The 14,105-nt window shown below is 37.9% G+C and overlaps 3 protein-coding genes across 6 annotated transcripts in view; 2 read left to right on the top strand and 1 right to left on the bottom strand.

The window, feature by feature from the left end:
* Window positions 1-3,294, top strand: part of LOC131426449 (uncharacterized) — a 115,591-nt gene extending 112,297 nt beyond the window's left edge. For 2 of the 4 annotated variants that reach the window (XM_058589187.1, XM_058589185.1), the window contains one exon: window positions 1,329-3,294. In XM_058589187.1, coding sequence (XP_058445170.1) covers window positions 1,329-1,620 — 292 coding nt within the window. In that variant the 3' untranslated portion in view covers window positions 1,621-3,294. Of the gene's footprint in view, window positions 1-1,313 lie in introns of all 4 variants that reach the window. The other 2 variants (XM_058589184.1, XM_058589186.1) reach the window with 1 other exon arrangement.
* Window positions 3,295-7,612: 4,318 nt separating this feature from the next.
* On the top strand, window positions 7,613-8,266 carry LOC131426447 (5-hydroxyisourate hydrolase). The gene is made up of 3 exons (XM_058589181.1): window positions 7,613-7,749; window positions 7,807-8,076; window positions 8,145-8,266. Exons 2-3 carry the CDS (start codon window positions 7,825-7,827, stop codon window positions 8,232-8,234), a joined length of 342 nt encoding a protein of 113 aa, XP_058445164.1. The 5' UTR covers window positions 7,613-7,749; window positions 7,807-7,824; the 3' UTR covers window positions 8,235-8,266.
* LOC131426448 (prostaglandin reductase 1-like) lies at window positions 8,232-9,575 on the bottom strand. Its single transcript, XM_058589182.1, has 3 exons — window positions 9,268-9,575; window positions 8,705-9,182; window positions 8,232-8,670 (listed from the first exon to the last, which is right to left on the bottom strand). Exons 1-3 carry the CDS (start codon window positions 9,371-9,373, stop codon window positions 8,271-8,273), a joined length of 984 nt encoding a protein of 327 aa, XP_058445165.1. The 5' UTR covers window positions 9,374-9,575; the 3' UTR covers window positions 8,232-8,270.
* Between the last annotated feature and the right edge of the window lie 4,530 nt (window positions 9,576-14,105).

Below are 14,105 nucleotides of genomic sequence, written 5' to 3'. Positions count from 1 at the left end.
GAATCTCATACATAGAAGTAGAGGAGAGAAATGTCAAATTGGTGCGCGCCAAAATAGCAGCACTGCGCATCCATACAATTGACATGATATGTTGAATGTGATGCCGTGCGATGGCGTTGCTAAACTGAAGATTGATTTCGCTCCAAGCTGACAGGGTCTGTATGAAGTTAGCGAAGCCCCTCTTTCAAATATGATTCAAAACAGATCGAAGCCCAATGAATAATTTGTTGCTAATTAGTTACGATAATTCTATATTTGTTGCTCAATTATTTTTTAATTTTTTTGAGTACTTCGCTAAGTTCATATGAAGTTAGCGACGTACTAAAAAAAAAACAAAAATTAAGCAACAAATTCAAAACTACCGTAACTAATAAGCAACAAATTATTCACTGGGCTTCGATCTGTTTTGAAGCATATTTGAAAAGGGGGGCTTCGCTAACTTCATATGAACTTAGCGAAGTACTCAAAAAAGAAATTAAAAAAAACTGAGCAACAAATTCAAAATTACTGTAACTAATTAGCAACAAATTATTCACCTATTTGCGTTATCATCGGCGAGAGGTGCCTCGCTAAGTTCATGTTCATGACGAAATTTCATTGAATACGAAAATGGTGTTGCTTTGTAAATCGAATTTGACATTTTTTTCAGTGTAAGATTCCAATAAACGAATTTCGTGCCAAATCGTATTCGGATTGGATTTGGAGCACCCTCTCCGATTTGTATGAAATTTTATCGGTGATCTAGACTGTCTTTTAATCTATTTTGTTCAAATAGTTTCAGTGGGAAAACGACAAATCCTACCAAAATGTTGTACTAGAAATTTTTACAAAATCAGTTAACTTTTTTAAGAACATTGCTGAATAAAACCCTACACTGAAAAAATGACTTTAAAAATTGAAAAGTTTAAAAGTTGCGAATACGATTTCGCACGAAATTCGTCTAAGTGGTTCTTCTGATAATCGGTTCTACAGGATTCACGAAAAAAAAGTTTAAAAAATGGATTTCGTTACCAACTTCATATTTTTGGCTAAATCATAAGTTTTTGTGAAGACTTAGTGGAAGGCTACCTTTAACGCTTTCTCCGGACGCATTTATACTGTCCTTAAGTACTCATCAGCCCGATTTTATCTGCATGCAAGAAGATCAGAAAAATTGAAAACGCTTGATTTCATCAGAATACCGACTACTTCCACACACTCCTCCATTCCACCTTCGACGGTACGACCGCCAGACTATCAAAAACCACAACCGACCAACAAAATACCGACCGAGCGAACCGCTCTTTCGACCGATCTGTTTTCACCTACTGTAGATTTTTCATCGACAGATCCCGGGAGAACCTGTCATCGAACCGCAACCGGGACTACCCCCGCGACAGTATGGCCGTCCGGGACGGGTCCGAGATGGTCGTGTCGGACGTGTGCGTCAAGGGCGAAAAGAAACGGCACCACCATCATCATCACAAAAGCAGCCACCGGGAGGGCGGTGGCCGGAACGGGCCAGCCGACGGTGACCGAAGCCGCAACAGCCACCGGGACAGCAGCAGTGATTTCCGGGAACCGAACATCATGGGCAGCGGAAATGGAAACGGGCGCCGCGGTGATCACCGACACTATTGACCCCGTCGAATGGTAATCACTATCAGAATAGAGGGACGGACCGGAAGCCATCGGCTTCTGCTCGATCCGTCCGGGGAGTGACCCAACCGAAAATCTCCCGCCCCTTTTCGATAACTCTGAGCTTAGTTCTTTCCTTTTCCTTCTCAATTTATAAAATTTCCTTTTCCGCTTTTCCCCCTCTCATTGTTGTATGTATTTATTTATCACCCACAACTTCACTAGATTTTAAGCCCGTCATTGAACTCAATTCGATCAAAATCACATTAGAATTAGGGAATCTGATAGTCAATAGGCGAATCCTTTTTCTTGCTTTCTACCCATCTCTGTGTGGCACTTTTCTTGACCTTCTTCCCCGATCCTACCTGGACGAAATTGTTTGGCTCGTATTTTGATTGTGAATTACCATCTTTTAGAGTCCTTCACTTCCGGGACCGGTCTTGACCGCGTCAAAGCCCGACACCGAATCAGAAAAAGTAAACATAAACAAAAAAACAAAATGGCGTTTTGACACGGTCGACATTGTTCCCAGTTTCGAAATCGATTTTCTTCATTCTCGTTCTCTTTTTTTTCTATTCTTCTCCGAATACCTCCTTACTCGTTTATAAGTTGTTAATTTATTACCGTTCGTTTCCTCGGATTCCTTATTAAAGATACGATTCTGTTGTTAGAACATTATTTTTTTCTGTTTGTTTGTTTTGTTAACAACCGCAAGGTTTCGCTTCTCTCAAAGAGTGTTGTGTGAAGAAAAAAAAGTAGAACCTCCTTCACCGTTCCAAGAATCGCGCGCGGAAGCGAATTCAGAAAAGAGAAAATAAAAAATCAAAAGGAGGATAAAAACAACCTAGCCTTAAGAAAGACAAAGATTGTGGGAATGAAACTCCAACGAAATATACGAAATCGTAGATGCAATATACAGTTCTAGTGGACAGCAATTAGGGAAAAGAAAATTAATAAAACGAATTCAATTTTTAAGATAGTTACAATTGAAAATAATAAGAAACGGGAAAAAACGGCAAAACAGCAGAACTGCGAGTGCGTTTGAAAGAGTAGTGCCATCGGAGAAGGCATCTTGTCGTCTCGCTCTGTTTCGGACTGTTTTGTGTTTCCGTGCCCTCACACTCACTGCTTGTTTGTTTATGAGAAGAAGAAGAAAAAAACAGAAATTGTTTAGCTTATTGAAGCAGTGCTGCAAGGGGGGAAAATTTTGCATTTCATTTTGACGTTTATTAATTATGTAATCGAATACAGAAAAAAAAACGGCAGACGGTTTCCTGCCTTTCTGCCCGAAACCGGCAGAACGGGGGAAACTGCTGCTAGGCGCGCTCAAGTACGTTGTGAATTTTTGAACATAACCTTAGACCTATTATTTAGACACGAATACCATGGACAATCATCAATCTACTAAAGTTAATCGATGTTATGCAACTAACACTGGACGGTAGTGACGTTTTTGTTAGTGGTAATTTAGCGTTACAATGCGACACACAGCAACTAAAAGTTACTAAAGATAATTAGTGCGAATCGAATCGATGGTGGTTTAAATCTCCCCTAGAATACCGGACACACGCAGGTGGAAATTTGTCCGTTCGATCGAGCTGAATGCGATATTGTCGAATAAAAACTGTAAATAGTTATCGTATTTAATAAAGATTAATAAATAAATAAATAAATTGAGCTTTTGCCAGTGTAACTACTCTAATGCAATCCGAAAATTACATTTGTTTCATAAGATTGTTCAGATCGTTAAAATTTAATTAAAGAGCGCATCGTCCTGCTTCAATCCATCGAAGTTATCCGTTATTGATTTCCAGCGTTGACATGTTCGTTCAGCAAACAAAACGATATTAAAGTTTTGGTGGAAAAGTACATCCATTCCGACCATACAGAAGAACAAGTTATATGAAAAAATACTGGGTTTTTTTCGACGAGATACGACCGATCACGATGACATTAAAAATGCATAAGCAACCTTCTCTACCACATTATCGAACCGCACCGAGTGTAAGTCGGTTCGATACTGATTCTAATTCTGTGTGAGTGAAAATCATGGTCCATTTGCTGATGTGCACAAGCAATCTTCTCTGCAGTATCATCGAACTATTCGATAGTGATCAGCGATTGAAGATAGTAGTAGTGTTATTTCCGTAGATCAACATTTTCCCCCGAAAATATTGTGGTTTCAAGCAAGAAACGTACAAAAGAAGATCTCTTTGTGCTCACCATGCAAAATAGTTTCCGTAGAAGAATTCTAACTTTCGTTGATTTTTTCCACGGATCCGTAGTCCCGTAGAACATTTCCGGATCCATAGATCTTCGGCGATTTCCTGACATCGCTGCCAAACTACAAACATGTCAACAGTTGACTATTCATCGAGTAGATGACAAATCGAATGTTCCGCCCATCCGCTCAGCATGGAGGCAGGCGATGATCAATAAAAATGTGACAGAGCATAAATTTATGGATTATTTATGTTGTATTTTTTCACGCACAACGCGTAGCCTCCCTATACCGATCGAAGCAGAACTGCTACTGAATGAAATGCGAGGTGTGAAGCAACGGTCAAAACCATCGGCCGTGTTAAAGGAACCAAAAGGATGACATCATTATGACTGTGATTGGCTCGTTGAAATATAAGAATATATGTCAATTCAAACCGATTTTTCAATGGTGTACTCAAAAACTAAAACGACGTTGGAAAACATATTTAAGTTATTATTTTTACGTTTCGTCTTCTACTCATCAGTGCAGAGCAGTTCAAATTGAACTGCTTAGTGCTGAACTCGGTAGATCAATTCGAACCGCTAAGCATTTGCACTGCTCTGCACTGATGAGTCAGGCGAAACGTATAAATATTGAAAACTGTTAAGAGCCCTAGCACAAAGTTTAGCTAACGCCTGAATGATATTTAAGTTTAAAGTTTCCGATTTCATCGGCAGTTAAATTACATAAACCCATCAAGAAATAACTGAGTTACAAACATTCAAAACTCTGACAGAAAATCAAACGCGGCTAGCCAATTTTTTGTATTGACACCCGGCACCGTACATTCAAGAGTAAGGCAATTAACGAGATATTACAACATAAACAAACCTGGAATAATTGTCGGTGTTGAACAGTCATTCGCACCGTACACGAATAGCTCTTGATTCCTGGAAATTTTTTTGGTTACTTAGAGTTCCATCTGCCTGTATCACTAATAGTCATTTTCAAGGCTAATAAATTAATCAGCCTTTTTCAAAGCTTGCTATCCAAAGAATTATTCTCAGGACTTATCTAAGCTAGAAGCCTATTTCAAAGCAAATCTAGCCTGGTTAATTTATATTCTTTAAAAATGCCTGTGCCTAACCCGAAAGGCAACGAACCTAAGGTTAAAAACAAAATGACAAACTCCCTTTTTGTTATTCTCGAACCTTCTGGCAGCATTGACGATCCTACAGAATCTAGTTTTAAAAATAAAAGACAACAGAATGACCCCCCTTCCGTTAATACTATGCCATTTGAAAATATTTACGATATTCTTCCTGAATCTGATTGTAGCGAAATTGGAGAAAATTCTATAAAAAGTCCCGAAATGGACGCTTGTCGTTCTGGGAAGAAACAACGATCCATGCCTCCAGTGACGGTGATGATCTCCGACTTCAAATCATCCCGTACTAAGTTTTCTTTTTTCTTCCTATTTCTTTTTCTTCAAATGTGAATAAACAAAAACGCTACCACTTCGTATTCTAATGAAAACAATTTATTAACAGGTAAATGTATCCTTCATCTGGTGACAGCTACGCTAGCGTGACAGGTAGACAACTACCTACCACTAATTCTTCAATGACATTCGCTTTTTAACGAAGTTGATTTAGGCAAAATAACGGAAAATAAAATGACTTCACCACTTCTCGAAGCATTTTAAGTTGAGTGGCAAATAATAAAACAATTATTTGAATATTTTAAATTTGAATGTTCGATCTTTAAAATCGAGTGAAGATAAATTTCATAATTTTCTCAAAGTTCACAAAATTCATCAGGCTATTGTGACAGAAACATTTCTTAAACCAACAAGAACAAGTGTTTTTCATTACCTTACTTCCCTAAAAGATGTAAAAACACTAAAATAATGCCTATGCTTAAATCCGATAAAAACCTAGCAGAAACAATTTGGTCAAGTTGTTGTTCCACCAGGAATAAAAAGCTTTAATGGATTCGGAATGAAGTTTTGAAAATGCTTTGGAAGCGTGCTCCCTGGTTTAGTACAAATGAATCACAAAGACTCATATATATATATATATATATATATATATATATATATATATATATATATATATATATATATATATATATATATATATATATATATATATATATATATATATATATATATATATATAAAGCCATACGATGTAATGTCACATAATATATTATGCGAATTGAATTGATTCGCTCTCTGTTTTAGTATACAATGTCCCTACAAGAATGATGTCCTAATGGTAATAATCAATTCAGCTGCTTTTCAAAGAAGGACGAATCTTACAAAAGTAAACAAATCGAGTTTCTCTCTCCTACCAATAAATGCTTCAAAATCCTACAATTTTGCCTAAAAATATGGATTCTGCAAAAATCTCAATCTTAGTAACTATAAAGGGCGAAACTGTCATTCCATTTGTTTACGTAAGTTTCACCCTCCGTGTTCTATGACAACAAATGGGGCGATACTTCTATTGCTAGTAAGAAAGGGCGACACTTTTATTCTTTATTTCAGATGGTTTCCGAACCTTTTACTAATGGAAATAGTAAATGATTTGTCGCAGATTTGTCTTATTCGCGAAAACCAGCAAATTTCATGAAAAAAGCGCAAGGACGTATCATTATAATTCATACAGGAAGCATAAAGGTAAACAAATCGAAAAAGGGCAAAACTCTTTTTATGTTGATTTATTCAGTGGATATAGATAGAAAGTGGTAAAATTTGCTTGCCTTTTGTAGATAGACTAACAATTCATCGACTAATCATAAATTGATCTGAGAATATACGATAATTTCTAAATACGATTTGAAACCAAAATCGAAACATTCATCGATGTTTTTCTCCATTTGCTGTCAATGTTAGATTCGCCGTTCTTTGAAAAACAGTTGAAATCATGTATATGATAGGGCTGAAAAGTCACCACTTGTGACTGAACACCCAACTTAATGCTTAACAATTTATATTTAACTAACATTGAAATGAAAATACATTGAAATATACCTGGAATAAGTGCATTATGAAAATCAGAATAAATTTTTGCTAACTATTGAGTAGGTAAAATAATATATACTAAAAAAAAATTATAATTTTTCAAAAATTATTTATTTTTTCTTAATAAGGTAGTTACTTTTTTATTTAATCTTATAAGTTTCAAGGTATACTGCTGAAGCTCTATGGTGTAATTTTTTTACTATGATGAATTAATAATAATGATATAAAAACAAAATTTTGTTATACCATATCACAGGGATGCTTCGGCGAAGGAAAACTAATGTCTTACCTAATGTAATAAACGGATTTATGAAAATAAAAACACCTGTCAGGTGGGAATACGCACAATTTAGAAAGTCAGCCACTGTAACCGATTCCCGACGAGACTTTCAAATACCGGGTATTTTAAACGAAGCAAGTGTTACTGTCGAATATTTCTCAGTTTTGTTTTACTCCTAGTTCCCCTATTAATAAGCGCTACGAACACCGAACGAAACAACAGTCAGGTAACACCAACTGGAGCCAGCATGGATGACACTAACTAGGATTTGCTCGCTCCAACGGCACACTGGGTTTACAATGCTGTCTTCTAGTCTTCATGAAGTGTTTTCCAAATTGTTTTGTGACCTTTTTGGATTACTTTCGACTGACAATTATGAGTATAATATACAAAAATAATATCGTTTTACTTATTCGTATGGTGTAAAAGTTAGTAGTTGATTGGTCATGTATCTTTTTCAACTTGCAGATAATCTTTGAGTACGTGCCAAATCAAGCACATTTTAAACCACACTCCTCTTCTTTACTCAGCTCATTTGCATGATCATTTATTTTGTTTCTCTCTGCATTGAAAGTCGTTATCATTTGCTGATTGCTTTGCTGTGTTATCTACGGAACCAAGGTATTCGTTATAACTTCGGAATTTGGAAAAGAAATTTTTAGTCATTTCATTTTTTAGAATCTCACCAACTGGAAAATGGGCCTATCGACGCACATTCTGGACACGAGCCGAGGTAAACCGGCACCGAATGTCGTCATTAGTTTGCATCGCGACGCGGGTTCCAGCTGGGAAAAAGTAAGCCAAGGCACTACGGATTCCGAAGGACGGTTCAAGGGGTTCTTTGCCGACAATCCAGCTGAATTTTCTTCCGGTGTCTACAAGCTACGGTTCGAAGTTGGACAGTACTACGAACAGTTGCAAATCGATACGTTATATCCGTATGTTGAGGTGAGATGATCACAGTTTTTTTTATTCTGAACATTGAATTAAACCAGGTGATGATTTTATTGTTACAGATTGTATTTAAAGTCACAGATGCAAGCCAACATTACCACATTCCACTGCTACTGAACCCATTCGGATATTCCACTTATAGAGGATCGTGATCTTATAAAATTTAATTCCGCAATAAACACACATTTTTAAACTTTAACAACCGCTTTGCCGGTGTTTTCCCCCGTAAGCATCCCGATGAAGGCTTTCGGCATGTTCGCGAATCCTTCCGTGAACGTTTCCTTGTACTTGAGTTTTCCCTCCTGAATCCACTTTAGGTTCTGCTGAATTCCCTCCAGCTGACGTTCGTGCCAGCGATGCACAATGAAACCTTCCTGTTTCAGCTGCTTCCAAACGTAGTCCCGCTGGGGATCGACCACCTTCTCCGGTTGTGAGTTGTAGTTCGAGATCGTTCCACAAACGGAAATCCTACCGAAAGTATTCATCTGCCCACGAACGATCTCCGTAATCTTTCCACCCACATTATCGAAATAGCAATCGACACCCTTCGGGGCAGCCTTCTTCAACTCGGCACAAATCTCCAAATATCAAGGGGAACGTGCCATTTGAGCCAATTTGTTCTGATTCCTGATGATCAAATCCAATACTTTTCAGCCACTTGCACTTGTCGTCCGTTCCAGCGATTCCGACAACTTGACAACCCTTAATTTTGGCAATTTGTCCCACCAGACTTCCCACAGCGCCGGCTGCTCCGCTAACGACTACCGTTTCGCCGGCTACCGGTTTGCAAATCTCCAGTAAACCGAAATAAGCCGTGTTCCCGGGCATTCCCAGTACACCTAGACCCAGCGACAGCGGTTCCTTACCGAAGTCGGGCAGCACGTAAGCTTTCCAGCCGGTTTCGTTATCCGGATTGTAAACGGTGTGCGTTCTCCAACCGAAACTGCCATGAACGTAGCTTCCAACCGGGAATTTTGGGTGTTTGCTTTCCAGTACCTTCGCCACCTGACCACCAATCATGACCGAACCGACGGGAAACTCCAGCATGTACGGACGCATGTACGGATCCACACTGAGGAACAGTGCTTCGGCGAGGAATTCTGGATAAAACAAACAAACAAAAACGGATAAACCGGGTCAATTTGATGCTCGGTGGTAGGTCGAGGTTAACCGATAACCACTTACCATTGTCTTTGACATCGGCAATCGTTTCCTCTTCCAAGCGAAAGTTTTCGGCCGTTGGTAGCCCGGAGAAGGCCTTGGCGTAGATCCACTTTTTAGCAACCACCATTTTGCAGTGTTGATTAACGATTAACGGACAAAGCTAGAATTCGGCAGGTACCGCCGCCCACAAGAAACACAATGACGACAATTGCAAAAAAGTGCGCTCCTTTATCTCATTTGATTAGCTCGTTATCGCGCCGGTAGTACACGAACCGAACAAACACAAGTCAATCGATAATGCAACAATCGTGAGATAGCGCTTTCGGAGTGTTTTTGTGTTGGTGATATGATGTGATTCATAATTAATGACATCTGGAAAAAAGTATTGCAATCGCAGAACAATCAATGGCTTCAGGGTATTCGAGTTAGGGTTGCCATCCGCACAAACCGGGCCTAGAAAAAGTTTGCAAAAACTCTACCTATCCGCAGAACAACCAACGACTCCTGGAAATTCATGCGATTGAATTAAGTTATCCTAAACTTTGCAGAACTGGAATGTAATACCAGAACTTCGGCTTAGCAGGATCAAGAATCCAAATCTAGAATTCTGAAACTGAACTTACTTTCAGAATTCAGGTTTCGAATTCAATTCTAAAACTTAATTCTGACTTGAATTCCGATCCTGAATTTAGGAACTAAATTCAGTTCTAGAATCTTGTTTCAAAGCCCAAGTTTGTAGTTCAATTCCAGCATGCTGGCTCTGAATTCTGAACCAGAATTCTGGAAATAAATTCTGAAACTGAGCTCAGGAATAAAATTTTGAAACTGAATCCAGGTAACCAATTCTGCAACTAAATCTAGGAATTCAATTATGGTTCAGAAGTCAGTTCCAATATCCTGGTTCAGATTTCAGATCTAAGATTTTGATCCAGAATCTAGATCTAGAATTTATATCTCTGGATCAAAACTCTGTATACGAATTCCGAACTTAAATTAAGACACTAAACTCAGTTCCAAAATCTAGTTGTGAAACCAATTCCAAAAATCCAGTTCCAGAATAGAGAATTAGGATTCAGTTCCAGAGTCATAGTTTTAACATTTGAACCCGTATATTGAATTCAAATTCTGAAATTAAATTCTAAACCTTAAACTGAATGCAGAATTTAGATGCACCAGAATCCAGGTTCTGAATGAAGTTGCAGAACTGTTTTTTTTTAATTGGGTTACAAGATCCAATCTTGGATCCAATCCAAATGAGGCTTTACACCAGGCGTCCGGTTCTGTTTAAGGGTAGGGTAGCGTCAAACACTTTTGAAAAATCATTTATTGTTTCCATTATTTTTTTCAGTAAAACATTTCAAGAATATTCTGTGAAAATTTAAACCCGTTTGAACGAACCTCAGGAAGTTATAGGCCTCATCTCATTCAGCGCAAAGGCAAGAACTCGGTGCACAGGCCCAAGATTTCCACTTGGATTGACCTAAAATCTTGATAAAACATTACTGAAATGTTTTATAACAAAATACAAAAGTAAAAATATGATTTTCAAAAGTATTAGACCCTACTGGTCTCCTAGAACAATAGAATTGATTCCATCGATTTCATAGACAATGAACTTTAAATTTGTTTTTCTCGAAAGCAGGTTTTGAAACTCCGTGTTCATCGTGATTCGAAAACTACTCCACCAATTATTTTCAAATTTTGCACACACATTCTTCGTGTAAAATACTAGACCAAAACGTGATCAGCAATTAACATAACTTACGAAAAAAAACAGTTTTGAGCAAAGTTAAGAAGGATTTTTACCTTTTTTTGCATCGTTACTCTAAACGGATGAAAGTCCATTGTCGGTGTCATGACTAAGAATAATGTCTTCATATGAAATTTCATTAACAAAATGATCGATATCATGAAAATTTTCATGGAAGATGAGTCATTGTTCATTATATTATTCATTTTGCACATGGAATTATGAATAATAAAGCAAGATGGACATGTTTCTTGATTTCATGATTTTTAGTCACGAAACCGACAATGAATTTTTATTAGTGTAAATGCCAATTTGAAACATCCAACACACCTCACTCTCTACTACCGGAACCAGAAGTTTGGTCCGAATAAAATTCAAGAACAGTTTCGGAGAGGTCCGAGAATTCGGAAATAATAAACCGAAAAAAACTATCTTTGCCAAAATTTTAGTGAAATATCGCTTCGCCGTTCGTTTCCGGCATCTTTTTTCGACGATTATTCTTGGTACTTACGGAATCGATATAACCGAAATCGGTTCACTTGACCGGTAGCTAACATGACATACACATTAAAACAGCTGTGAGTTAATTTATAAAAAAAATCCATCTGGTAATGTGATAATGCCTTGCTCTTGTCAGTCGAACAGTCCCATTAAAAAAGTACGGGTGTGTAATGTCAGAGAAATAACTGGATGTAGTGAATACGAATAAAACTGACACTCTTCCTTTATACTTTCGAATATCAATTAGTTGATCAATTGTGTGAATTGTGCAAGTTTTCCTCTTTTTCACTACTAGAATTTGAAACGATACTCCTAAACTAAAGTACAGATTAGTTACATTAAACATTCTGACACACAATTAAATATTACGAAATGATTAGTATAGTTCTTTATGATAAAATAATGGTGGTTCTGAAAGGAACCTTTCATTAATGGCTTCTAAGTCGGTGCTATGCATTTTATATAGCAAATCAGCAGAAAGTTCTATTACAAACTACAAGTGGTTGAAAAATGGGCCGTATACAGTATAGTGAAGAAAATTTCGCATAATTCTTTAGGTATACAATTATTGTTCTAAATAGAAACATACATAATTTTAATGTCAAATTTGTTATCAAAATGCCGTACGAGATAAACTTCTGGCACTCGTAAGGGCCAAATTGTGTAATTCTCTAAGATATTAAAAACTGTTGTGAATTTTGCACTGCGAAAATTGCACATAGCTAATCAAATTATCCTGAAAACTGGCTCTGCGTCCTGAGCGTTTGAGGCTTTACATCACGCAAAAGGTCTACTTTCATTGCCGACTGCTCCTCCTGACGACCGAAGTCCAAATGAGAGGACGACCTGAGTGTTTCACGCTTCATACTTGGTTTGTTCTTACTGATGTTGGTGGGAGAACCTCCCTCGACATCCAGTTCCGTCTGTAGCAATAAGACAAATGAACAGTTTCTATTCAAAGATTACCTTTTCTATTTGTTCAGTAGATTCTGATATGTGCCTGACTACCTCAAAACCGTCGTCCGGATGCGAAAAAGGCAAGCAAGCGCGCTGAATTTTCCTCCATATTTTCAAAAGTTTTAAAAATTTTGTTTTTCGATTCTTTTTAGGGTTTTTTAACCCTGTTGAAAATTTAATCACGAATTCCTGTCCATATTTCCGATAGCTTGTAAAAAAATTATGTTGTTGGGTTAAGTACATCAAAAGATATTCGTGGTAAAGTTCTGCCCATTCTTGTACAGGGTGAATTTTAAAAAGGCGCCTCATAGTAAAGTAAGTCGTATTCAGGACAAAAGAACCGATTTGAAGAATTCTGGAATTAGGAACTGGACCTGAGCTCAAGAGCTAGATTCAGAACCTAAAAGACTCAGAATTCAGTTGGATTTTAGTAGACTACAATTTCCGGAATCTTTTTCCAGAATCCAGTTCAGGACGCAGGCTCTGAATTCTAAACCCATATTCCGGAACTAAGCTCTGAAACTTGAAGACGATTTCTCGCCACGACTACCAAAATGGGTTGCTAGAGTACAGTAAAATGTCGCATAATTCTTTGGGAGTATTATTATGATTCTAAAAAGAACCGAATAGAAGAATCCTGGAATAAGGAACTGGACCTGAGTTCAAGAATTAAATTTAGAACTAAGAGCAGACTCAGTTGCAATTCTAGAACTACAATTTCGACACTGAAATCAGTGAGAGTTGCTACCTGAGCGTTTAAGGTTTGAACATGTTGATTGTTTACAAAGTACAGTCGATTTGCGGCGGAATGTCAAAAATCATACGTGAAGCTGACAAAATTCCCGACACGTGGGCGCCAAGAGCTTTCAAATCCGTCCATCAGGAGCGCCACAATATGAGCAAAAGTTTGTTCCAATTCTAAATGAAGAAGCTTTAACATGATCCACAATCCAATCGTTGCTTTCAAGAGCCCAAACTTGTTGAAATCGGCACAGCCATCTCCCAGAATTTTGTCGTGAATACGACTTACTTTACTATGGGGTGCCTTTTCAAAATTAGCCATATGGAAGAATGGGCAGAACTTAATCGTGAATATCTCGACTTGTATTAATGGTAGCAACATAATTCTTTCACCATTTCATCAAAAATATGATCAGGAATTTAGGATAATATTTTGAACAGTGTGAGATAACCACAAACAACTCAAAAATTAGGTTTTCTCGAAATTTCAAAATAATGCGGAAAACTCTTTACTTTCGCTTGGGTTTTTCGCGCAAGGACGACGATTTTGAGGTAGTCAGGCACATATCTTCAACTGAATGCGTATAAAAGGGGAACCGTTGTGAAAATCGATCATTTCTTTTCGTGCGTTCGATGGAAGCAGACGTCGTGGGAGTTAAACCTTCAACCAGCAGCGACGGAAAGCGCACCTTCTGCGTGGTTAAAACCTCAAACGCTCAGGTAGCAACTTTCATTCGCTTGCTGGCCATCAAGGCGAGAAGACTGCCATCGCGAGATTTAAACCATCAACCAGCAGCGACGGAGAGAGCGCCTTCTGCGTAGTTAAAACCTCAAACGCTCAGGTCGCAACTCTCATTCGCTTGCTGGCCATCAAGGCGAGCAGACTGCCATCGTGGGAGTTAAACCACAG

The sequence above is a fragment of the Malaya genurostris genome, chromosome 1 (genome assembly GCF_030247185.1).
Source record: "Malaya genurostris strain Urasoe2022 chromosome 1, Malgen_1.1, whole genome shotgun sequence".
In the NCBI taxonomy this organism is placed as follows: Eukaryota; Metazoa; Arthropoda; class Insecta; order Diptera; family Culicidae; genus Malaya; species Malaya genurostris.
The sequence above is the reverse complement of the archived record's forward strand: the minus strand, read 5'-3'. Positions and strand labels throughout refer to the sequence as shown.